The sequence below is a fragment of the Eucalyptus grandis genome, chromosome 8 (assembly GCF_016545825.1).
Source record: "Eucalyptus grandis isolate ANBG69807.140 chromosome 8, ASM1654582v1, whole genome shotgun sequence".
Lineage (NCBI taxonomy): Eukaryota > Viridiplantae > Streptophyta > Magnoliopsida > Myrtales > Myrtaceae > Eucalyptus > Eucalyptus grandis.
In genome coordinates, this window is record NC_052619.1 from 26567832 (window position 1) to 26595719 (window position 27888).

Consider the following 27888-nt stretch of genomic DNA (forward strand, 5'->3'; position numbering starts at 1 on the left):
GTTGAGTCACGTTATCACGAAACTCCATTCACTCCCACTTCCTTTTAACCAACAACTTACCTTACATAGATTTCACCTCGAAGTGTACTCCCTTGTCTGTACTATTCTCAAGTTTCAACAACAGTTTTAAGCAGCTAAAATCTTCTACAATGAAAAACAACTTCTGTTATTTTGACCTTCAGCTGAAGCAGCATTGTTGCACACCAATCTCTCTAGTGAAATAGCTATTTTGTCTGACCAAACTGTAATTACGAGGATCTTTATTCTAGTTTACATCCGATCTCTCCCATCATTTTTCTCTATCTCTTCAACAATGCCAGGATCCAATCATCTTCATTCCTGTTGAAACAAAAGAGGGAGAAAGGTATGGATGATTATGAAGTATTAGTCATTATCTAGCATGAAGTGAACAGCATAATCTGGTAAGAGTTGTATTAAACGGCCCAAAATTTTATGATTAAGTTTAGTCTTTTCTAGTTGATAATGGCTTCGGTAGCAATGAAATTTATGGTAGAAACACACAAACAAAGCATATGCTCCTATTGAGTAGAGCGAAGAATGCCAAGTTTCAATATATACTCTTCAATTCATGTAACAGACTTTATCATGTAACTTTACTATTGCTGGATAATGTACATATTAGTGCCACTAAATATAGATCATTTTATTCAATCAATATATCTTATGGATGAAATGCAGAAAGTTCTGAAAGGATGCGTTGGACTCGACTTTAGAGCGCAGGTTTCTCAATTCAAGTTATCTTTCCCACTTGAAGCATATGTCGGAAATGATAATAGAACTACCATACTTCAATATAGATGCCCTTTACTTATAACCAACAAAAACAGGGTAGAAATCGATGTCATAGGTTAGGTTGACTTGATTGGTCAATTGGTGTTGGCATTAAGCTAGTCAAGTCTCGACACTTCCTTTCCTAGACAGTTAAAATTATTTTTGATAGGAGAAGGTAAATGAGTTTGAAATCGGGGATTAATCATCATACAGATGCGTTCCCATCAAATTGGCGGATTCAAAGAGAGCCTCCCTCCATTTCTTGACCACCTCCAAGCCCGTCCCATATTTGAGTTTGAAATTAGTTCTCTCTTTTTTGTCTAGTTTTTTTTTTTTTAATATATGGCAGTTTGTCCGAAAGCTGAGTGACCTTCAATTTGTTCTATGTTGCCCGAGTAGATGTATAAGGATATTCCATGTTTACGTAATTCCGTGTATAAATTTTTGTGAGGATTGGTGCCGGCGCTAGGTAAAATGCTGAATGTCCTGGAACTGACATCCAACTCCTTCCATAGAAAATACTATCATTTCTACTTTGCATCCGAACAAAATAGTTATGAATGGCTTCGCCATCTCCAGTTCCAAGTCTTAACTTTCTCGCATTTTCAATGAAATTTTGACGCTCTTTCTCGCCAAAATTAAGATCTTCATAACCTCCCGCCTCAACAATAGGCGATTAAAAAAATTCTTGTCGATCCTTACACCAGCTTTATCATTTCAATTCAAGCCTTCTTTTCACATGAGCATCCAACTTCTTGGGGCATCTTTGATCGCGAACTTTCCCAGGACTCAAGTTACGATTGTGGTCAAGATGGAAAGATGATATTCTGTACTTTCCACCTGGACATAAACAAGCACTAATCTTTGCTTACACATTGTTCCCGACATAGCCTTGGCTTGACAACGTGATGCAATCCACACTCTTTCCATAACGAGAACATGCAAAAATCAAGTATTAGATCTTACTGTCATCTCCATTTTGCGAACTCCTCCACCGAATCCGACTTGTTTAGCCTATCTTTTCTAATACTCTTAGAGTTCCTCTACAGAATCGAGTACCATCCCTTGCCTCGGTTTTATTACAATTTCTTTGTCAATTTGATTTCCTTTTGGCTCATCTGTAGCAGCTTCTCTTTCACATTCGTCACCATTAGATAGTGTGACATCACTCTCCACTTACTAGTGTTGAAATGAGTTCTTGTGTTTGCTAAAATTACAAAAAACAAAACTTTTAGTATGACAATTAATTAGTGATACCGGTACATGAAGATACACATGAAAGCAATTACTAACACAATTGTAATGGTGAGCTTTCTAAATTTCTCTCTACTGTTGGACGTAAGATTGGTGGTGTGTTTGAACTAGAAGTCTAACATTTGTAGGGTTGGATCTAAAGAACGTCATAATTTACCCGCAAGGACATCAAACATTTGTGGCCTGGACTTGAAGAACGTCATAATCAATTTTTTTTTAGTACGATATACAGGTAATATGATTAGCCTCCTTTTCATTTCTCTATGTTTCTTAATAAAATGCATGAACAATGTTTTTGGAGATATGTGTATAGGTGTTTTTACTTCCGATGCGAATCATTTTGATTCAATATACATGTGTTCATGTTTTGAGAGACAAATCCCAACACATCACCCATTGCCACGTTAACACTCACCGTGGCTGGCCCTGCTCAACTCAATCGACGTAGTCTCGCCTCGCCTCCGTCCGAGCTGCATGACGCTGCCGTCCCGGCCCCAAACTTAATCACTCTCTCTCTCTCTCTCTCTCTCTCTCTCTCTCTCTCTCTCTCTCTCCACACATCGAATTTGAGGTCGGAAGCCTAGATCTGACGGTGCTCATTGCTGTGGTCGCGGCCTTGCGACCGCCCAAAGCCCCGTCTTCATTGACAGAGGACACAATGGTGATGACGTGTTACCCGACCGCTCTTACGTTTCCATTGGTTACAAATCCAAACAAATAATAAAAGAGAAACAGAAAAGAAGCTTTGGAAGGCACAGAGCCAACTGTTCTTTCGCCTTTTACTAAAGAATACCGTGTGCACGCCGCTGCTCAGCAGCACACGCCACTTTTGGAAGGCTCTTGCCTCTTCTGGCCTGAGCCTCTACCAACTGTCGAGTGTCGAGGGTTCTACAGGAATGCAATAAGGGAATCAGATAAATGTTTAATATAGAGTTCATCTTACTTCATCAGGAGCAGACACCTGAGCTGAATAGACAACAAACTCCTTTACCAGATCTTCTGCCACTAGAGGACGGGAAATGGTAGCATACGATTGGAGCCTATAAAGTCTGGTAGGCACGATGCAGATTCTAGACCAGTCATTCCATCTGCGACATTAACTGTTGCGTCTTTATATTACAAATGGCATCGGCCAAAGAGGTGCATAGATGTAACTATAGACTCGAGGATGATGAATTAGGGCTACATCGTGCCCACAAATTATCAAAGAAAGGACATAGTGCTTTGTTTTATGCATCACTCTCATAGCTTCCTACAATTTGCAAGAAAATTCTAGGGATTGGTGGCTTTTCTACGACCATAATCCCCTCCAAAATCTGAACTACCTGAGACATAGTTGGTCTTTCTCGCTCGCTGTCTTGAATGCATCAGCAAGCGACTTTGCATGCTCTGCACACTTCTTCCATCGCCACGAGTCCATTCAATCTGCAGTCCACGAGTGGCAAGACTTCTCCTCCTTTGGCGATTGGATTAGCTACCTGAAGTGGTAGATAATTGCGCATATTGCTATTCAGCTCCTCAATATTTCTCTTTCCCGATATGATCTCAAAGAGAAGCTTTCCACAGCTGAAAACGTCGACTTTTGACGTGATGGCTCCCCTGAAATCCATTCTGGTGGGAGGTACCCTCTGGTTCCCATCATGGTGGTAAATACACGGCTGACATCCCATCCTAGGAGTTTTGCAAGGCCGAAATCAACAATCTGTGGTGCGAGTTCTGCGTCCAACAGTATATTCTCTGGCTTGATGTCGCAGTGTATAATGCAATCTTGACACCTCTCATGGAGGTACTCCAATCCTTCAGCAATCCCAATGGCAATGCTGTAAGTATCTGGTTTTCCAATCGAGGTGTTGGAACCTTTCTGAAACAAATGAGCTGCGAGCGAACCATTCGCAAGGTACCCATATACTAGGAACCTTTTTGACTGTTCTGCACAAAAGCCGCGCAGCCGAACCACATTGCACTGCTGTATTGTTCCGATAGTTCTAACTTCAGCAACGTACTGTTTGTTACTATGGTTTTGGTTCAAAAGTTTCTTCACTGCTATAGGAGTTGAGTCTGGCAGTACTCCTTTGTAAACAGAACTAAACCCGCCTTCCCCAATTTTCTCAGAGAAGTTCTTTGTCGCTTTCTTCAGCACTCCGATATTCAAAATGCATCAAATGGTCGTCTGCTGCATGAGCAGACGGTCTCGTCCTAACAATCACCAGCGACACACTAAAGACCACAAGAAAAGCTAAGGACACAACCACAACTGCTGTTATGAAATTCGAAGTGGGTTTCCTCTTTTTTGTTACGCTCCTCCTTCAAGTCCGATGGCGCGATCCGGCCATAGAAATCTCTCAAAAGTACATCATCGGCCAAAAGTTGAACCAAAAACTTCTCAGCCGTCCATATCTGACAGTCAGCAATGTTAGCATATGCACTGCACGAACAGTCGCTCAAGCAAAATGACCTGCGTGCTTAAATGTTTTCAACCATGAACGAATCAGAATTTTTCGGCAAGCGTGTGTTGCGCATGAGGGAAAAAATTATCTTTCTTGTCATCACTACATTCCGGCGCAGATCTCCTTTCGCATTGGCCCTGACGATCTTCCAGCTTCAGATCATCCAAGTATCCGAGAGCGCAATCACAAAGCAGTGCATCTCTCTGATTGCAGTTGGAGCACCACAACAGGGGTGAATCTCACACTTTGTTGTTGGGTGTACCCAAAGCACTTTCCATTCCTGGATATGCTTTGCCCATACTAATTGCTTGAGCAGCCCCGTCGGTTCAAGCACGATCCAAGAAAGATTATGAGGGGCAACCGAGGATTATTTGGCGTACGTCTCATTCTCATTTGATGACATGGTACTCTTTTTTAATGATTTGATTTATGTGGAAAACACAAATAAATAAGTATTATACAGTTTTAGAATTTATTCTTTTCTTGACGGTACCCTCAAATGAAATGCATTAAAAAAAAAAGTTTGTCCACAAAATCGAGGCTGGACGCTTCACAAGCGGCAAAAGATGGCAGACCAAACTTGACCAATAGGGAGACTTGACGGTGGGTGAGACCCACCTCGGTTTAAAAGCACCGACACTTTTCGAAAACCTTCGTGTTGTCGTGGAACATTCCGACAATTAATCAATCCGGTGTCATGGAAAATTTAATACTTGGTCAAATCTTTCAACACTTTAGTCAGAATTCTGATGTGTGAGTTCAGATTTTAACATGTGATTCCAACATGTACAAGGTTAATTTTAAGAATTTTCAATAAATGAGAAATCAAAATGTAAATATGTAAAAATAAATAAATAATAATAAAAATGATAAATGATGAAAGAAGAAAACATAGCCTTCTCTTTTCTTCTAAGTCTTATTTTTTATGATACATAATTCACCCTCCAATTTGTTTTTTCTCTTCTCTTCCAACATGCTCTTACAGCAAGTCTAAAATATGGATTGCTTTTTTTTCCCTCAAAATTTTATAAATTATTAAAATGGAGTTAAATTTGTCAAATTAAAATAATGAATGGTATTAATAAATGGTAGATTAATGTTTTTAGTGTAAATTTTTTTATGCTATTTTTCTATTATTTATTCATTTATAAAATTGAATCAAATTAATTTGATTTAAAATAAAAAATAAAATATAAATATACATTTAATATACAACGTATCTCAACATGTCGGAATTCTCTATTTTTTAATAAATGACATGTTCACGTGTCGTGTCGCATATCGTGTGTCGTATGTCAGTGTCGGTACTACCTTAGGCCTCGATAGTGGGCTTGGTGAGAGGAGAGGGGAAGAGTATGTGGAGTTGTGCAACTTCTTACATCGCATCTGTAAGCAAAACACGTGTCTTCACAGGAGAGAGCGCATAGCCTATCCAAACCAATCAATATCCTTAGCTCGAACTACTAATTCACGAACTACTTAATCATACTTGGAAGGGATTCTACTGCCTAGAAAGCCCATTTCTTTGGGGAACGCAATAACTCTTAGCTCTTACAACTAGAACGAAGGAACTCCTTTTGAAGCCTACCCCGGTTATGGATTCCTCTTTGACTTATCTTTTGCTTAATCCAAACCAATCAATCAATCAACACTACACAATAATATGATTGGGCCACGTATAATCTCATATAGAAGTTGTCACATTGATTTTTAAGGATTTCTAATCAAAGTTCAAATTATTAGGGGTGATTGTGTATAGGATATAAAATGTGACGTGCATATGCTTCTCCTACCAAGATAAAGCCTGCTATCGTTGACTTGTCTCCCTCAAAATCCAAATAGATAAGATAACTAGATTCATTAACAACTAATTGTTTGAGGGCAACTGGGGAGGTTCTTTAAGAAGCGAAGCCCACGCAAAGAAGCAACAGAGACTCTTGGCTTGTAATCTGTTGTTGGGTCGCTACATCACCAATCCCTCGCCGCTAGCCTATCTTCCCGAGTCCTAAGATGGGTCCACTTCACATGGCGTTGAATGAAGTTCATGCTTAATTAATTTCCATTGATAAGAAAGAGTGACAATAACACTGTACAATAGCATTGATCAAAGCATATTATCAATTTTCAAAGATTGATGAAGGGATATTTAAATATCGTTGCATGAATATATTAGTAGGAGATCTCACTTATTCGTAATTCAGAAAAGTAATGTCATAACTGCAGCGTGACACGGGCGCACAAAATAAAAATTTGAAATGAAAAAAAGAACGCTATGATTAATAGGATATGTTTCAATGATAATAATATAAGCCTAGCTAATATTTTCTATCATTATAATGATTCGTTTCTTTAAAACTCCATTTACCTCCAGTCCCCTTTTACTCCTTTAAAGCAGCTAAGAGCTCTCAGGCTCTCAGCCTCATTTAAGCTCAGGATCTTCAAGGTTACCGGAGAAGGGTAACTCTCTCTCTCTCTCTCTCTCTCTCTCTCTCGCTGAGACAGAGCAAAATGAAGAATGTCAACAACAGCAACACAAGACTCATCCTCCTCCACCCTTACATCCAGAAGCAAGGAAGCTCCAACCGCCTATGGCTCCTCGCTTTCTTCTCCTTCTTGACCACAGCCTTCGTCGTCACCCTCATTTACACTTGCACCAGAGAGTACTCCACAACCGCCGCCGCCTCCGCTGCCACCACCACCTTTCCCTCCACCACGACCGCCTATAGCAACGCGCCTCTGCCATCGACCGTCATCAACACCCTCCTTCACTACGCATCCAAGTCCAACGACTCTTTCCGCATGTCCTACCCCGAGCTCAAGCCCATCTCGGACGTCCTGAGGAAATGCTCCTCCCCTCGCAACTTCCTAGTGTTTGGCCTCACTCACGAGACCTTCCTCTGGAAAGCCCTCAACCATCACTTAGAAGCGAAGTACCGCATGGATGAATTTCACTATACCATCGCGTGATTGCCCCCCAAAAGAGTTTCTATTTGAGCATAATGCCGATGAGAGACAATGTCAAGACAAAGCAGTTTCCCTGAAATTGCCAGTTCTGTGCTGCATACCTGACAAGAGCTCCCACAGGCCCAGTCCTTGAAATTGGATGGTGATGGCTTAGTCATAGAGTGAGAGTTTAGAGCTGCCAAAGCCATTGATATCTGCGTAAGGAAGATTATCTCCTCCCGCTAGTGCTTGTCCCTTCGTACGAAGGAACCCCACTCTGTGACGTCCACCAGGTATTTGTGATTTTACCCAACTGAATCCTTTGTGTAATTCACGGATTTAAATGTTTTGACTACTAGTTTCGTGATATTCTTTCTCTCGTTTTTTGTTTTTTTTTTTTTTTACTGTTATATTGATGCCCTGGTCAATCTAGATGGATGAGTTTATTCTATTTCCACACAATTTCGTGTAAATTTTTTTGGGAGGGTTGCTGCTGTCCCTCGGTTTAATGCTGTTATGAAATCGGCTTATGTTATGTGTCTCGTAGAATTGTCCTCGATGAGATTTTTTCTTATTGTGTATGGGAGGCTCAGTCTAGTGAGGACTTCAGTTCTTCACAGGTTTACAGGTACCAACTCTTGACAATACTTTAGTGGAAGAATCTAATCGAGCCTAACAAATGGCAAGAGCGGCACAGAGCATGGGAGGAAGTTTCTGTCTGTATTTGGAAATCTGTGAAGTTCGTGTTAGTACCATTTGAGAAGGTAATCTTGTTCATTTTGATTTTTCATTTTTTCTGTTCTCTGCATTGCTAGAAAGGATGATGACAGGGATGACTTTGTTTTTCTTATGAATTGGAAATTAGAAATGCAAAACTGAGGTTGAGTTGCGTGGCCTTAACTTAATGCTAGCTGACTCCACGTTTATGGTGCATCAATTGTGGTGCATTGATGGGAAAATTCTTGCATGCTAGAATTGCTTGGATAGATGGCATATGCATCAGATACGGGCAATAAACTTCAAGAAATATATACATACACTAGGCTTAGGACTTTTTTTAAAGTAAATTTCCCTGATATTCATAAGTACCTGCACTTGGTTTGCATCTAAGCAAGAAAGCATTATTATCATTGCATCCATTTCCACCATCAATCAAGTTTCTTCGAAGGTCCTATGAGCACATGTAATATTAAACTGATGATCAGTCCATCTGTCCTCCATGAGAGTCAGATACAAAGCTTGTATGCTTAAATAAGCATACGCTTTGTTGATTTATAGATGGATCAAAAGCATTGTCATGCCCAACCCCACCTTCAAAACGACATGCTGGGATTCACCTTTCTAAGGAGAATAATACTACATAAATCATACTAGCACTCAATGTCATTAGGGCGTGCATGACAAAATTTACGTTTTACCGATTTTCTGTTTCTCTATTCCCGAAAAAGCTTGGAACAAAAATCCATTTAGTAACGCAAATTGATTTCTCTATTTCTGAAACAGATTTCTATTCGAAATAGAGAAATTGAAGAAATCGAAGTTGAAATTTTTAGGCGCGCATGACAACCATTCTGTTCCAAAATAGTTTGCAGGAACAGAAATAGATTTTTCTATTTCTATTTCTAGAAGAGTTTCTAAGCAAAAATAACCGTTTGATAACGACACAAAATTTCTACTCTAAAAATAGAAATTCGTTTGATAACGACACAAAATTTCTTCCTTCAGGCGGCGGCAAATGGCCAATCGACGACCTTTAATATAAAAAATAAAAATAAAAATGATTTAGTAACAAAAAAATAATGAATAAAATAAAATAAAATAAAATAAAATAAAATAAATCATAAAAAATATAATAAAAATATCATTTTATTTTAAAATTAAAATATAAAAATAAATTTATTCTATTTATTCTATTTTATTTTAAAAATAAATTTATTTTAAAATGAATAAAAATAAAAAATAAAAATAATTTTATTTGGCAAAACACTCAAGGCAAATAACAATAATTTATTTTTATTTATTATAAATAAATTATTTTAAATAAATATAATAAATTTATTTTATTTATTCTATTTTATTTTATTTTACGAATAAATTTATTTTAAAATGAATAAAAAAATTATTTGGCAAAACACTCGAGGCAAATAAAAATTTATTATTTTTATCATAAACAAATTATTTTAAATAAATTAAATAAATTTATTTTATTTATTCTATTTTATTTTATTTTACAAATAAATTTATTTTAAAATGAATAAAAATAAAAAATAAAAATAATTTTATTTGGCAAAACACTCAAGGCAAATAAAAAATAATTTTACTTTTAATAAAAATATTTATTTATTTATCATAAATAAATTTAATAAATTTATTTTTAGTAAAATAAAAATAAAATGATAAATAAAAATAATTTATTTATTTTAATAAATTTATTTTTATTTTTAAATGAATATATTTATTTTTATTTTAGGCAGAGAAGAGGCGTACAAGGGAAAAAGAGTGAAATTAGGGTTGGAAGAAATCGAAATTGATTTACGGAGAAATCGAAATAGAAAATTTCTACTTCGATTTTCTCCTCCATTTCTATTTCGGAATAGATTTTCAGAAATAGAAAATTTGATAAGCGTTATCAAACAAGTTTTACATTTCAGAAATTGGTGCAGGAACAGAGAAAAATCATTTCGGGAAGAAATAATTTTTATCATGCACCCTTAAACTTCTCGGTTTCGAAATAGAAATTAGAGCGAAATCAAAACCATATAAAAGAATCTTGCGCTTGCTTGCTAACTTAATTCACTCATAACCACAACTTCACAAATTATTGCTAATTTTCTTTTTCTTATTTTGCTCGTGTTTTTTTTTTTTTTTTTTTTTGCATTTTTTTCATTTTTTTTTTTTTTTTGATAACTTCCTATTTAGGATGAAAGGCAATTGAATGGGTCCCCAATTTTCAAAAACGACCAAAGTTCTTAAATGCTTACTTAAAAACAATGGGGCTTTTTCCTCCTAGAAAAAGCACGCGCATAATGTGATTGAAGAAAAAGTTCTTACGTAATAAATGAATAAAAAGTGTGCCTAGAAATTTAACCTTATTTTTTTACGAATTCAAAATTCTTGCAAAATCAAAATAATTAGATTGTTACACAATTTTGAATTTTAATTCGAATGCAAGAGATTCAAGAGAATCTCTCTCTTTGCTATGCAAGGGCCATTAAAGGTTCATTGAGCAACAATAAAGAAATTAAGGATGAGCAACTAGATTGATTCAATTCGAGAATCAAAATAAACCGACCTTCCCCCAATTGGTTCCTAACCATAAACGTTGCTTTAAGGTAGAATTCTCATATATTCATTTACACCATTAATTTTATTTTGTTGATAATCTTGTATAATACTAGTTTTTGATAAAATGACAAGGCTGTATAGGCGCCATTGATGGCACCTATATTCATACTTCCGTAATACTTGTCTGAACTTACACATGATGAGCTTGCAAACAATACATTGATCGAGGAGGGAAACCAAATAAATACACTTAGGAAAACACTTGCTAATAAAATGGCAAGGGATAATAATATGCCGAAAATTCCATGAAATTTTATTTTCAACTTTTGTAATGTATTAGCATTATTTCGACTATTATTTTGTATTTGAGGATTTCCTATGTTGTTTTAGTATTATTTCGACTTTTATTTTGTATTTGAGGATTTCTTATATTGTTATCTAATCAATTTCTATTCCTAGAAATAGAAATTTTGTTCTGTTATCAAACGGATTTTTGTTTTAGAAATAGAAATTTTGAGTCGTTATCAAACGGGTTTTTTTGCTTAGAAACTTGTCCAGGGAATAGAAATTAAGAAATTGATTTCTGGTCAAAAATCAATTTCTGTTTCAAAAATTTTGTCATGCGCAGCCTAATTTATCTAGGAAAGTACTTTCATGGCAACATAAGAGTTCCACCATATAAGAAATTTTCCATTGTGTACTCGTACGTCAAAAGATGCTGATAAAATGGTTAATGAGACTACATTAATTCCCAAAAACATAAGATTACTACCAAATAAGAAGTATTTCTTATAATATGGAATAGAGAAAAAGCATATCGATAAATGTACATTTGACATTTTGAAAACTGCATCTTTGCTTCTTCTTCTTTTTTGGCTTAGTCTGTTGAGCCTTAGCCTTTTGCTTCTTCTCGTATTGTCGCTTTCTAGTTGCATCAATAGGGTAGAGGCAAATTTAGAAGCTACGAAGGATTCCATGAAAAAATAGGAGTTCGTCCCTCTCTATCGAATCAATCATGATGGCAATTTGTTCGGTTCAATATTGTTGTCTTCACTTTAGAAAACTATCTAAATCCTGCATCATGTTAATGATTGTGCATTTTGTTTGAAGAAATGCACGCTGGTCAATTATGAAGAAAATAAAGGCCGTGTATACTTTTTTACAATCATCAAGCCTACATAGGTGTAATAATTGTACTAAACAGTTGATATTGGTTTTTTCACCTCTCAGTGTAAATAAGCAGTTGTCTTTAACTAAATCGAGTTGAGTGGATTTTCATATACATAAATTCTTTTTTATGCATACAAAAAACAGAAAAGTTATGCGATAATCATTAAAAATAGGAAATTCACATGGAAAATATCCATGGAACTCAGCTCACACGCACTTGTGTGCCGTTTTAACTATTGCATTCCTCTAAATTTAAAAAAGAAGAAATACGAAAGTAATCTCTACAGTGCACGAGGACTAGTCTTTATAATAAGGGAAAACCCATTTCTGTCTGACTTCTGCTTTACTTCCAAAATTACCCTCACATAAAAAATAAAAAATAAAAGCTACTTAAAGGTGAATGAGGAAATGGCACGCCTTGGTCCTCGAGTGCTGAGATTTACCCGAGTTGCTAGGAGTTACTTTTATTGCTCAACCTCTGTCGTCGGCATTTCTTGATAAACCTTTAATCGTGATTGTGCAGGCATACATATAGTGTAGCTGATTGTGCGTGATGATACATGATGTTTATACCAAAATCTTGCCAGGTTGGTTGTCAGCCTTTTCAATGCAACGGGAAATACTTCCTCGGATTCATGTCTAGTAAATTAAATGCATGACCATTGTTGATTTTTTGAGATTGACATACGTCACTCATGTGGATTCACAATATTAATAGTTATGATCCACACAATTCAATGGACCAAGTCTAAGGAAGATATTCTCAATGTAGTGAATTTTATGGGAAGTGTACTGATATTCTATTATTCTTGTAAAGCTTCGAATAATTCATTAGTTTGCTTTGATATATGTGCATGCTATCTAAAATGTCATTGGCATATTTCAAGAGTAACTCTTCATCTAGCAATTTATTTTTTGTTTGGTTGGCAATAATTAGGATCGTCATTATGTTAGATAGCATAAGATTGATACTTGAAGGAAAAGTTTTTTTATTTAATTTTCACAATGGGTAGTATCGAAAGATAGATGCTATGCAAAAGAGTTGAATTGTAAGACTTTAGGAAAAATTGTGGTAAAATTCATAAACCTATTGTTCAGCAGTCAATTTAGTAATAAAAATTTTAATTATGCTAATTTAATCTTAAATCTTTTAATAATTTATCAATGTAGTCCTTTTAACCAAATTAATCAGAAACTGCTGATGCGACAGTATAGTCAATACCGACTATCTCATGTGACGTGACCAGTATTAACATAGATGATTTTTAATTTTAATTTTTCTTTTTGATATCTTTTCTTTTCAAAAGTGGCTAATCTCAAGCCATGATCAAAGACCAACCACAAGCAATGGACAATGAGGGTTGGCCTCTCTTGGGCAAGGGTCGCCCTTGCCTAGCAAGGGCCATCGGACCATTGTCAGCCTCGCCAACTGCAACAAAAAAGGGAAAGAAAAGAGAAAAATAAAGTCTAAAAATTGAGAAAAGTTACAAAAATTGTCCATATTATTATTGACAGTGTTATGTAGAATAGTTGGCATCCACATTATGATTTGTTCGAAACCTCTAAGGCAAGTTCATTTGTGTGGTTCAAAGTGTAATGTAGATGATAAAATGCAGGATTTCTTCTGCACTAATTTGGATAGAGGCAAAATTTAGTGGTTACATTTCGAATCAATCTTGATTGCAATATGTTGGATTCGATATTGTTATGTTCACTATAATTTTTTTTTTTTTATCAATCCGGGTTGTCACCTGATTTTTGCCTGCAAATTACATTTTTGTATAAAAAAGAAAAGGAGGGTTATAAAAATATATATAACAAATGACAAATAAAAAAATAGAAATAAAAAAGTGCTCAATTGGGTCTAGTCCATCATACCTCGACCCACCAGACCAGATCACTCAAGTCCAAATTTTGATTCAATTTGGCATGGGCCCCTTTGAAAAGATTGGAATAACTTTCAATAATTTGCAGCCCAAGGCCTGGATCTCCTTCTAATTCGGTTCTCGATTTCAACTTCGTCGCTCGTCTTCTAGCTTCGAGGAATCGGTACTCAGGTTTCTCGCCGCATTCGTGCTCTTCAATCGCGATGCTCTCGCGCTTGAGCTTCGAATCGTGTACTCGGTCGATGAGCTTGAGCTTGTTACCCGGACCTCAACAACCTGAAGCCTTCGAGCTTCCAGTTTTCACTTAGCATGGAAGTTTATAAATTCATTCGATCGCTCCAACAGGATCAAATCTCTCTCATTCTCTGATTTCTATTTTTTTTTTTTATTCAATTGGCGACATTGATTTCTCGATATCTCGCGTGTGTCACCAGCATTTTGCCTTGGTCAGCTCTGATTCCACCGATGCAATAAGTTTGGGATCTCATCTTCAGCGACGCTATCGATTCAGGATCTATATTTCCTCTTCGCCAAGCTTTACTTTTGATTCTTTCAGATGTTCGTCGCTGAAGTCTGCTCTCTTTAGGTTGTTGAAGATCGCGTTGGATCGGATTTCCTCTGTTATGCTCTGTTTTCCGGTCAGATTGATCGAAGTATTCAAAGCTGATTCGTTTTTCCTTCATTGGCCCAATTTTCAACACCAACGCTTCCACGACGTCTGCTCTCCGGTCCGATCACCATTCGTAGCCAACCACTGCGCTTTCAAAGTATGAGCAAGCTGGAATGCGTATTGAGATTCTGAGATTCGTTTGAGTCGTGAAGGAGAAGAATCTGAGCTTTATGGCTTGATGATGCTGAAAGGCATGAACAGAAATGGTGATGAAAATGCAGAAGCAGGATTTGTGTTCTAGGAAAGAAATTCCTGAATCGCCTTTATATAGGTGAGGGGATTTTTTCGTTAATCAGTGGATTTTAGCTGCATTAATATTGTCTACGCAAAAATAACTACGAATAAGAATTGTTCTTCACGATCTCCACTCACTTGCTAATTCTTAAATCGGTTTAGGCGCAAAAGAAAAAAAAATTGTGTCGATTCCATGATTTGGTTTCGTGTTCTCTGTGCCCGCAATCGATACTATGTCTCAAAGATAAGGACAGGAGTTAATCCATAGTAGTGGCTAAATCTGAATGCGCCTCGACACAATACGCATAACATAATGCGGTTTACACTAAGTTATTAAGCATGATTTCTTGATATTCGTCTCGGTTGCTTGAAATCTGAATGCGTGAGTATGCCTGTTCTCTGTACATGTTATATGCTCAGCTGAGATGGGGGGTTTTTACTATGGTTGCCGGTATGGTTCGGAGATGATGTCCGTAAGCGTGATGGTTTCTAGTACTCCATTCATTAATTGACAAACATGAAAGCAATAGCTCACGGATGTAGTTCATGCACTATTGAGTCTTTTTTAGTAATTTGCACCATGTTTACTCTTGACCTTGATCACTAGTATGGTAGTGACATTTAATCTAGAAAGTTTCTTAAACCTTATAACCGATATATTCATCTTTTAATTATGGTAGTTAATTGGCCATTATCCAAAAACGAAACATTTTCCAATGGTTCTTCCATATTTTGTTATGGCATCAAAATTTATATTCTTAAAGCATTATTTCCTATTCAAAAGCTTTTTAATCCTTAATATGAAATTTTTTCATGCATGGCCGACGTATGTCCCTTATATGTTTGGTCGTCCAGATTTCTAAATGATAGGATATAAAATTGAGAGGATTTTATTATATCATATCCACTATTTGATGATTATAATAATAAAGCTAGACATACTCACATCATATTATAAATTGTTTTCGTATGAACGCCTATATGAATCACAAAGTTTACAAACGTAGTGATAAAAATCTCTTGCAAAACTTTGATTTATTTTATTTTTTATTTTATTTTCTCCCTTTTTAATTAATTTTTTTTATTTCTTTCTTCCCATTCCATCATTCTCTAATAAAATTGTATTAAATAGAAAATTGTACTAATATACCTAAAATACTAAAACATCTAAAATATGCAATAGATATATTTATATATTGAATTTATATTATAAGATAGAATTAAATTCGAATATATAAATAAAAATAAGATTAAATAAAAAAACAAATTTTATTTTTGTTATTTTGAATTTCTCATATTAGAATTCAAATATTATTTATATTCAAATATAACTTTAATTTGTTAATTTAAGAAATTTGTTATTTGAAAAAAATTTCCTATCATCGATATCAAAAATCATATCTCCCTTTATTCCACCTCTCTCATGAAATAATTTTATTCAATCTATATCCCTTTTATATCTTATTTTATCATATATCGAGCAAGCATCAAACGAAGGATGGGATAAATTTTATCCTATCCCAAATTTTATCCCGGCGCAAACGCAACCTACATATCTCTTGAGTATCCAACTGTCGTTCGCATATAATTATCTCACATAAAATCTTGTTCAGATTGTCATCTATTTAATTAGCAACAATAGAAAATGGATTGTTGGTGCAAGAAGCCTTTGTCCGTTCATGTTCTTAAGATCCACTTATAGAAAGAAAAGAAACGAATATGACCTTCCCATTTAAAAGCGTGCTCAATATGATTAAAAAAATAGCAGTTTAAAGTGGTTTATGAGTACATTTTTTAGGAAATTTTTTAAAAAGTCTAGTAGAATATTAATAAAATGACTGAATAAAATATGGTTAAGCGTATTGGTACTTGTTGTGAAGAATAATATATGATGATGCACAAGGTCAAAAATTTTTATGATCTCTATTTCGTAGAAAGAAGAAATTCAAGAACCTTCTATTAGGTCTTCATCTTCATCTACCAATGAACTGGCGATGTACTTGAGAATGGATTACTCCAAATACATTAGTAAAGCTAATAAAGTCAAGATTGACATTCTAAAAATGGTGGAAAAGGAAAGCCAATAATTTTTTTATTCTTTCCACCGCGGCTCATGACTTGCTAACTTCACCGGCATTTATGATACCACTGAGCTCACGCTTAATACTAACCAACATACTTTGGGAGACAAAAGGTGCAGCTTATTTGCAGAATGCTTAGAAATGGTTGTAGCAAGACATGATTGGTTTCGCAAGAATTGGCTTTAGAGAAACGTGCCCAATATGAAAAGGAGGACAATGACGACACCGTATCATCTGAATCATAGTGGGGAACACGACATTGAAAATATAGAATTTATTAGAAATATTGTTTGGTGTAATTTGCATGTATTCATTATTAGAACACCATTATGTGTAATTTTCTTTTGCAAGATATTTGAAGATATATTTGTATTTCAATTTGGTTTAATTGAATGAGTGTTCTTCGCTAATTCTCCTCAATTGATTTCGATTATTTTTAAATTTTGCTAAAAAAAGTTAGTTAATCTCTTCTTGAATTTTTCATTAAAAATTAAAATTAATTTTTTTTTAAAATGGGCCCGAGCCAATGGTGGCCCGACCCAACATTTCCATAGTATCAACTCCAGCAGCTCGTGTTATATAGTTGTGGGCTATACCCCTCAAGTTTGGTTTGGCCATCCCAAGCATTCTTCCACATTCAAACTTCTCCTTTCTTTCTGATGTCCATATCTATTAGTTTGGACTCTCCAATAAATTGGTGGTCGTTTAGGACTCTAGGCGTCTCCTCCGAGGTCGACATCAAAAGTTTCAAATATGCCAGTTAAGGCCATCCCCCGCACAGAAAATTTGGCCTTTTTGGAGGTCGCTTCGAGAGACCTAGAAACTGTTCTTGGACCTTGAACGTTAGCTTGAACAAATCAGCTCTGAGACCAAAAAAGGGAAGTAGGCAGTATATCACAATCGTATGGAGACTATGCATATTGACATTCTAATGCAGCGTGTTAGGATCATGAACTAACCGCTTCACTTGTTATGAAAAAAGTGTCATTTTTTCTCATGGTCATGTAAGTATCACCGACAACTAAAGGCTGCAACTCATCCTCATAATTAATGTTAAAAAATAATCAACGTTCCATTGACAAAAAGACTCCTAGATTATTTCCTTCTTATCATCCTCACCTTTGATCGAATGAGTATAAAACCCTTTCACAACTTCAAAATAAATCTCCTCGGACATCGACAAAAAACCAAAAATCTAACCCAACCAGCTAAACCATTTGCCTAAATGGAAATCTCTCCCGTGTGAAAAAAAAATTCAAAGTCGATATCCCATCTCTTCCAACACACCTCTAGCAGCAAATGTAGACAAATACATTTGATTAGCAATTTTCACAATTTTACATGTCACTACAGTAAGCTTAACCAGACACGGGTTTTAACACTTGAATTTTACTTGATAAATCAAATATGCATTTAAGTAATAAAAAATGAGAAAGAGAAAAAGAATAGAAGAAGCCCTATCCATCATTTCATATGGCCCTATTCGCGCACCTGCGGCCCATCTTTAAAGCCTGCCCATTTCAGCACTTTTAAGGGGGATGGGGGGAAAACACGTGAAAAAAAAAAGTAAAAAAAAAACATCTTCTTCCATAAACAGTCTCCTCCCTCCAAATCTGAGGTGGAGACCACATAATATTCATAGTCATGTTCATCATCATTGGTAATTCTCTCGCCATAACCGCTCGCGCAGAGGACGCAATGCCAAGGTGGGATTGTCGGTTTTTTTCTGAGTAGGAGGGGACTGAGGATCGTGTTTTGGGGGAATGTCACGGAGAGAGTGAGGTAAGAAAGGGAGATAGAAATTACTCTGGAGGAAAAAACACAGAGTGGGAATGAAAATAAATTTTGAGAGCACTTCGGGAGATTTTCAGACTCCTTCCTTCGCGGTCAGACGTCTTCCGTCATCACTCGCGGCCATTCCCTTACCACGGCCCAAAAACGCTCTGTTATCCTCTGTTTTAACACTCAATCCATCCTATGTCTTTACACCAATCAGTGTAGCCGGTGCACTTGGAGTCCCCATTCTGGCTTTCGATCATTTCTCGTCGCTTTGGATCTCTTGCTTCTGTGAAGTATCGGGAGGACCGTTGCCTTGGACCGTTTCGGAGTCGAAAACTCTGAAGCTGTCAAGTCCCGCTCGATCTCCACGTATCCATCTCAAGTTCGTTGATCGACACTTACCTGAACCTCCATGGACGAGTTTAATCAGCATTCGTGGTTGAAAATCCCCCTCGGCAAGGTTGGTTTTGCAGCACTTTTTGGTCATTTCATAAATGAAGATTGAGTTTGAAGTTGACACTGGTGTATGCGGGAAGAGACCAGGTTTGAAATCATTTTTTTTGCCTCGATGAATCAAACCCTTTCTGCAAAGAAAGAAGTATTTGGATTGTGTTGTGGTGTTGATACACTCACTGTCTTTTTTCCTGAGATACTCACCACCTGTTTGATGGCATGCATGAGTTAAATCAGTGACCCTTGCCTCGTGTTGTTGATTGATTAGGAAGCAAAACTGACACATTCGGATTGATTTTATTGAAAGATACTGATTATAGGATGTGGTTGCCAGTCTAAGCATCGTGGATTAATTTTTTTTTCCGCATTTGCTACGGATCTGCTTTCCAGTACACTTTGTGGTCTCTCAATATGTCACCGGCTATCTATTTTTGCTCTTTTTTGCATCTCCATGGCCACATGGAGTGGTCGTTTTCTTGGTATGAAACGTGGCTCGAAATCTTTGACCCATACGTTGATTAGCTGGGTAAATCTCGCTGGATGAGGTCCAGTTCTTTACGCTCATATCCCGGGTGTCCTTCCGCTAATCTAGGTTTATGCATGACGATTAACGGACAATGGCCGTGCTCCGGGCGTACGAAGCCAGACAATGGCAACGTTACATTCAATGCTTGAATACGTCGATCATTGATGAGGTTGAGTTGGTTTCTTTAGCGGAGCGAGCTCCCGGGATCTGCGCGAGGAAGATTATAGGAAGAAGACGACGGGGCAAAAAAGAAGAATAAGGAGGAGAAAAGAGAATAAATAGGGAAATGGGCCTCTTAATGGACGATGAATTCTTTGTGGGCTTACAATGAGAGAGTTGGGTTAGTGCCGTTATGTTCAATTCGGTTTTACTGGTGATTGGGCTATGGATCTCGTTTTTTTTTCCCGAATTTGGGTTTGATTAGTTTCAGGTGGGAATTGGGCTCAATTCTATGATATGAGCTCAGTTTGAATTTTTGATCGAGCCCTCTTAAGGCGATAAGCCCAACGAATCGTGCCCATAGATCTGATATTTGTCAGCGCGTGTCTTTGCCAGGTCTGAAGGCTTAGCCGAGGCCCCTATTTTCGAAATATATAATAAGAATAATAATAAATGAATAAAAATTGAAGATATAAAAAATATAAAAAAAATAAAAAAATTGAAAAATGGTTTGAAACATGGACCTTGATTAGGTTGTTAAGCCGGTGTTCTTGAAAAATACGAGCAACACGTAAAAACTCCAATAAAGTTGGTGAAGGAGGAGGATACTATAGAAAGAAATGAGGATTTCGGAGGAAAGTAGAGCAAATTGACCAAACAATTGAAATTACTCCTGAATTTCCTGCAAATCCTGGTTGCATCTCATTGCAGACCATGTGGATCTCCCTCAAAGCCAAGTAAGCTTGGCGTAGAGAGCCTCTACCAACGAATTACTTTCATTTCCGTCCTAATATCAACTCCAACAGCTAGCCTCGTAAAGTGCGGTGGCGATACCCCTTGTGTTTGGTTTGGCTATCCCAAGCATTCTTCCTCACCCAAACTTCTCCTTCCTTCTTGTGATGTCCATACCTTTTAGCGTGAACTCTCCAATAAATTGGCGGTTGTTTAGGACTCTAGCGTCTCACCATCGAGGTCAACGTCAAAAGTTTAAAAAATGCAAGTTAAGGCCATCCCCCACACGGAATATTCAGTCCTTTTGGAGGTCGCATCGGGAGACCTTAAAACCATTCTTGACCTTGAACGTCAACTTGATTTGTTCCTCGAACAAATAAGCTCCATGGCCAAAAATGGGAAGCAGGCAGTACATCAAAATCATATGGAGAATATGCATATTGACATATAAAATGCAGCGCCCTAGGATCATGACTAATCATTTCACTTGTTCATAAAAACCATCATTTTCTCATAGTTGTGTAAGTATCACCGAAAGCTAAACACCTCAAAATTGCCCTCAGGATTAATGTTCAAGAGAAAGACTCGTGAATTATATTTCCTTCTTATCATTCTCACCTTTGATCGAATGAGTATAAAACTGTTTCACAGCTTCAAAATAAATCTCCTCAGACACCGATAGAAAACCAAATCGAACCCAACTAGCTAAAACCATTTGCCTAAACGGAAATCCCTCCTGTGTGAAAAACTCAAAAGTCTTTATGCTCTCTCTTCCATCACACTTCTAGCAGCAAATGTGAGATATCTATCGAAGCAGGCTTGGTTCTGTTTGCGGAACCCAACTTGCAGAGGAGTTGCTGTTGGGATATAATACGCGGAAACGATAGAATCTTGATAATTACGTCAACGCGAAATCACCAGAGAATTAAACGAGAAAATCAGGATACCAGAAATTTACGTGGTTCGGTCCGAGTATCGGTACCTACGTCCACGGGAAGAGCCAGCAGCAAATAATCCACTAAAATCGGAGAATCAGAGTTTATAATCGCTCAATCGCTCAAGTGTTTCCCGCACCTAGATTTAACCCCAAAGCCCAAATGTATAAATAACAACTTAATTGGGAATAAACTCACGGCACAAATTACCGTGTGACGAAACTCTCTACATACGGCGAGGCTTCAAGATCTTGGCATCTTCTTCAAGCGGCATGGACGTGCGCGGCTTCTCACGTACGTAGGGCTTCAGCGGCAATATCACTTCGGCGGCTATCTTAGGTTTTCTTTTTTGGCAGGCCAATGCACGAACGTAAAACCTTTCCCTTTTATATGCGTGGGTGTGGGTGTGTGCCCTAAAAGTCAAAGCTTGACTTTTGGGCCCCACCTTCTCTTATGCGTGCAGAAGGAATCGCGTGCAGAGTTCAAATCCAAATAGAATTCGGCAGAGGAATTAACAAGAGACCTGGGCCCACTTTAATCATCCACGTCCAGAGGCTTCATTCTTCTTCTTCAATTCGGATTCCGCAAGTTTCCGCAAGAAGAAATTTTCCTTAAATATATTTTATTTTATATTTCCTCTTTTCCAGCTAAAACTCGAGACATGATTTTAACAGTTGCGACCTCCCTTTCGCTTTGTTATGCCCTCCAGTGTGATGAAGAACTGCTTCCCTTCTTTTCCAGCTATGTGTTTTAGCGGCATTCTCACAGGAGGAGGATTTCTAAGGATTTTTTGGGTGTTTGGGATGAAATTGAATGGGTTTGGAAGAAACAGGCTAGATTCGAGGAAGATAAGCTAAGAGAAAGCATTTTTTTTTTTGTAGGAACTAAGAGAAAGCGATTAGTGGCTTTGATTTGAAGAAATTTGAAGCAAAATCTAAGTGAGTGAGAAAATTTGTGGATTGAGAGAGAGAAATGAGAATATGAGTGGAGAGTAAACAAAATTGAGAAAAAGCAGCAAATGGGGGAAATTGATTATTTTCATATACAATCATGCAAAATACAAATATCTCGTACGTGCGTATCGCCTACATGAAAAGACTAGTTGTCCAGTAAACAAACAAAAAGTACATAAAGTATAAAAGAACTCAAAGCAATATATATATCTTAAAAATTAGGCATTGATCGCACAATCATATTATTGATCATTGATGAAAAGTAAACAGATTTGTTTTTATGTCCTTTGTGTGTGAATGACATATTAAGGAACAATGGTACACGATAAATTTCTTATCTATGTATTTAAACCAACGTGCCCTTTCGTCTCACGCTAAAATTTGCCCTCATCCACATGGAGCGCTCTATCTCTAATTTTGCAATGCAATTTAAAGGGAAAAAAAAGATTAAAGTTGGCCAAAGAAGAAGTTAACCACCTACTTTCCACTGCTTAGTGCACTCGGATGAAATTCCTCAATTGTCTGGACAGTGAACAACCAACGTCATCTTGTACCATTTTCTATTTTATAGAATTGTTGAATAAATTTTTGGTAAGTTATTAAAAAAATAGCCAAAACGTTCGTTTAGGGTTTGTTTTCTTAAAAAGAATTTGTATAGGGTAAGATAAGAAAAAAAATATAAAGTATTATATATCGTCATCCAATTATAATTATTAAATTTTATTATTTATTTAATATGACTTGCATGAGGAATAAAATAATCGTGCATGTGCGTATATATTTTAATTCCGGGCTACTGTCTTTGCACTATTTACATTGCTACCCAACAAGAGAGAACGCTATGTAAGAATCAATTTCGATAACAAAGGTGACTCGCATCGTCAGACATTTGACCCGATCAGTCAATAACTCGACGCCTATTGAATTCAAATTGTTGAAGTGAAGCAAACAACCACCTTTTTGTTTTTTTTTTTTTTTTATAGAAAAATTCGTTGACAAACTATGCAACACCCAAAGTGCCTAAATCTAATTGGAACTAGAAGCAAATCAAGGCCCGATTGACCCAAAGTGGTTGGCTTGAGAGGCATAAATGATAAAATGGCATTGAGGTTCATCAAAAAAGTTACATAGTTATACATTTGACCCAATGGGTCCAAAGTTTGACCCAAATTGGATTCAATTTGTTGAAAAGTGAAGCAACTACCCAATTTGAGAGCCCAGATTTGATCGAAACTCGACACAAATCAAGGCCCAGTTGGTCCAATGGCCGGTTTGAGAGGAGTAAGTGATACAATTGCGCTGAGTAAAGTTTTTATATTAAATTGTTATTCATATGAAATGATAAATGTGAGGTTGTATAACTGTGATCGTGAAAGATTGAAGTGCATAATTGTCTGCTATTATTATCACCTAACTTATCACTTGTGAGTAAGTTTCATCTAATTTAGTACTTCGTAGGTAACGAAATATCAAAGTAGTTATAGCAACTTTCTCATCCTTACTAGTTACTTCTTATAAAGAAAAAGCTTATGCGGTTCTCTTGCCAATGAGTTACATTTCCATTTTATTATTAATTTTTTTAGATGTCAAGTAACTTTTAAAAACTCGGTAATTAGAATCGTCTCATCTCCTAACTTACTTGTAACATTGAAATAGTAACTATCAATATGCAAAGTAATTGCACTCAATACCATATTCACAATAAGGGTAACCTGATATATAAGAAAAGAGAGTGCGCATGTTTTTGCTAGTGCCGGATGGAGAAAGATCAGGATGCTCTCTCCGTTAGAGTCTAGTGGCGAAGACGGGGTGCTACAATAACAAAAATGGATTATTTGAAGAGACAGAATGAACAGACAGATATGCAAGTGGAGGAAGATGTTGCTGATGAAAAGGGTAGGGGTTGGCGATGGTCAGCAACAATCGCCTTTCAATTGGGTACTTGGAATGAAAGACAATTAGCTAGATGCGCCAAAAATGACCTTCTTAGATTCAACCAATGCCCAAAGTAAATAGAGAAGTTATCATACCTAGGCCCATAGAGGGTAGCTCCCATCTATATCTTCAAAGAAAAAGTGATTTTTATATAAGTTAGTAACTTTTCACGTGAATAAGTGGCTTTCAAAATATTAGTAAGTGGTACATTTCCACCTAATTCAATTGGCAAATATGTAATTAGTCGAAGTGACTTTTCATTTCATAAGAAAATTTTATACAGAAAAAAGGAAGTATGTACCTTTCAAATTTCTTGATTTGATTATCAATTTTTCTTTAGGAAAAGATAATTTTCAATCCATCGAGAGTTCGCAGATTTTAAATCTCTTGATTTAAAAAGTCGGAACTTTAATTTAATTAGTAATTAGTTGGTATGGCTTATAATTTTAATATAATAAAATACCTACTAGTATATCAAGAGTTGGCAACATTCACAAGTAGTAGAATTTCTGAAATATTAGATAACCAAATATATTTATGTAGTCAGCAACTACACTATTGCAATAATTTCTTCAATAATCCAGCAATGGCCAGTAAAAATGGCATGAATTTTCTCCGCTTTTAATCTCACGACACCATGGGATCACCCGTAATTGGAATCTGACACCTCAACAAGACGACTTTGGCTCCGAGGAGGTTCTTTTATGTTTTGTTTGCCAGAACATTGCACAAGCAAATATATTTTAAGCATATAAGTAGTTTACGTTCGGATTTTGTCTCTTTAGATGGGTAGTTCAAGGCGTTGATCACGACGTTGCGAGAAGATCGTTTCTGGGGAAAGGCTCCATCTTTTTTTCCTGGAGGAGAGATGCTGAAGCGGTTGCTTGTGGCTTCACATTGCTTGGTGCATATAGAGTACTCCCTCTCCCCTTCTAGGCATTAATGCTGAAGCGGTTCTTAGGATAAACTTTTGGTTTGTATTTGGACCAAGAGGAGGAAAAGTGGTTGCCCCAGTCAGATCCTTCCACACATTAATGCCTAGAAGGGGAGAGGGAGTACTCTATATGCACCATATTATCGAGTCATTTCCGATGACATGTGGCTTGCATATTCCCAACCAAGAGTAGAAAAGTCGATTTTAAGCAAGATGATTTGAATCATTTCCAATTTAGCCTCAAGAGTAATGGGAGAAATCTTCCGAAAGTGGGGATTCCAAATAATGTCTGGGCAATTAGAGGACAACTTAAAGGCCGTTATTCTAGAAAATCAGTGACTTAGCTTGATCCAGCTTTCCTTTATGTGGTTGGTCATTTACACTCTTCGAGGTTTGTCATGCTAGGTATCAAACAAATTCATAAGAAGAGAGCTCAAGAAAAGCGGATTTACGGGAGAACCCACAAGCACCAGCTTTAGTCCATGAAAAAGGGACTTGCATCCAACACTATGGAGGAGGATATTGCACTTTGGGAAAATGGCCCAAGTTAAACAAATCACGAGGAAGGTGGCCCAACAGTGCAGAGGAATGCACGATGGGGCTGCAAAATATTGGAGCTGGAATTCCTGATTTATATCTACTGAATTTGCGTGATGATTTAGTGGAAACTCTAGTGACATCTATAATTATTGGGAAAGATAGATAAAATTCTTTGAGACTTCTAATAATGGATTTAAAACCTTGGAATTATTTCTTTTAAATTTCTTACATTTCCTATATCATAATGCTATGTTGAAAGAATGATCGAATATACTTGTGTTATTATTCTACTTACACGTGTTTTTTTTTTTTTTTTCCAATAGTAGTTTAAGCTTGTCCGTTCAATCATGTTATAACCATGCAATGTGGAATAGTGAAGATGACACTGGCATTGGGGCTGGTTTTCAAAAAGCTCGCCAAAGGTATTCAATCAAAATCACAGCTTATGGCAGCTTTTAAGTCGTCTTAGTTAAAATCATGGAGCATCTTTAAAAAAAGAAAGAAAATGTCCAAATAAAGGCTTAAAATGAGGCCATTTTTTTAAAAGAGGGCCTAGAGTGAAAATTATTTCAATGAGGGCCTTAAGCGGCTAAATCAATGTCAAATAAAGACCTGAGCTCATTATCCAAATGTTCATTGGCTAACAAGCATATGATATTTCCAACAATTGGAATAGGGGCTTTTTTTGTAATGGAAATGCAATGGAAATGAGCTAGGGGACTCAAGCCCTAGATTCACTCCAGATATGAACATGTAGATGTTGGAAAAATATGGCTTCGAATTTGGTAGAACAATGAAGATGGATATTTAGAGTATTCAAGTTGGACTTTGAGGCGTGATATCACTTTCTTCAAGAATTTATTTGCCCCACAACGTTGCTAATGGTCACCGGCAAAAATCCTCCAGGATACAACAAAGTCTCAGATGAAAATACTAGATAGCAATTCTAGTATTTCTTAAGGGTTTCTCTAGGAAACAATTGAAAGAATGGCTGCAGTTTTTCAAACAGAAAACTCGAAAAAGATGAAAATGATCACTTTCGTTTTTCTTAAAAATAACGAGTATATATATAATAATCTTGCAACTCTTCATGAAAATTGTCAAAGAATGAACAAACATGTCCTTTAGAAAAAAAATTGTTCGGATGAACAAATGCGACTCTTGAAGAAGTTGAAAACCGAACAATTGCAACCCTTCGGGAAAAGTTGCAAATCGAATAAGTATTTTTCCAAAGGTTGTCTAAAAAAAACACTAATAAAACAAATTCGGAATAATAGTTTTTTTAAATAGAATTTCGAATTTTCATTTTATATTTCATTTTCGAAAATTCTCAAATTAAAAAGCAACCTTTGAATGGATTAAAAATTAATAACATAGAAAAAAATAAATAACAAAGGGATTAGTGCTAAGTGTGCCGATTATTCGCGCACCTGCACGCGGGTATGGTGGAGTCTAGCGCCACCCAATCATTCTTTTAAGTATATAAAGAAAATCCTGCACTTTTAAATTGGCCCACTCCCTCCCATTTTTCCTATGTGAGATAAGGAAAAACACTAAGTTTATTTTGACAAACAAACCTCCAACAGTAGAAGGAACAAGGTGGTGGGCCCACTTGCCCATCAAAATCAACTTTATCTTTTTCTTTCCACAGCGAAGTTGCGTGGAGGAGTGAGGCGAAGTTGTGTGGAGGGAACCTAGCACGAAAGTGATGAGCTATTTCTAGCACTTTTGCTCTAGATATGAGCATGTAGAAGAAACAAGATGGTGGGGCCCACCTACCCATCAAAATCAACTTTATATTTTTTCTTTCCATAGCGAAGTTGCGTTGAGGCATGAGGCGAAGTTGCATGGAGGGAACTTGGCACGAAAGTGATGAGCTATTCCTAGCACTTTTGACTAAGCAAGAAAGACAGAAAAAAGGAGAGATATTGTCAAATCACATGGAGTTCACAATGATAGGTGTAGTTAGTGCGCTTGATTAATATTAGTGATGTTCATTTTTAACATCAATTTAAATAGTAACAAAATAAGCTAAACTCTAGACGCAATGTTTATCACATCATCCAATTTTAGTGGATGATTATACTTTCGTAGTGTCATTCTTCATTAAAGTCCAACCACGGAAATTCTCTTTTTGGACTAAATAATTTGAATGTAACGTGCTCTTTCACAACTAGACG

At 36.5% G+C, this 27888-nt stretch overlaps 1 protein-coding gene and 1 non-coding gene across 2 annotated transcripts; one reads left to right on the forward strand and one right to left on the reverse strand.

The window, feature by feature from the left end:
• The first annotated feature begins 2786 nt into the window (after window positions 1–2786).
• Window positions 2787–2902, forward strand: LOC120287924. The gene has a single exon (XR_005546179.1). It is a non-coding gene; the product is annotated as a U5 spliceosomal RNA (small nuclear RNA).
• A 313-nt stretch (window positions 2903–3215) lies between these two features.
• LOC120286747 (G-type lectin S-receptor-like serine/threonine-protein kinase At2g19130) lies at window positions 3216–4195 on the reverse strand (the record flags this gene model as incomplete). Its single annotated transcript, XM_039299205.1, has 1 exon — window positions 3216–4195. A coding segment is annotated over one exon (639 nt), but the record flags the coding sequence as incomplete, so codon positions are not given.
• Between the last annotated feature and the right edge of the window lie 23693 nt (window positions 4196–27888).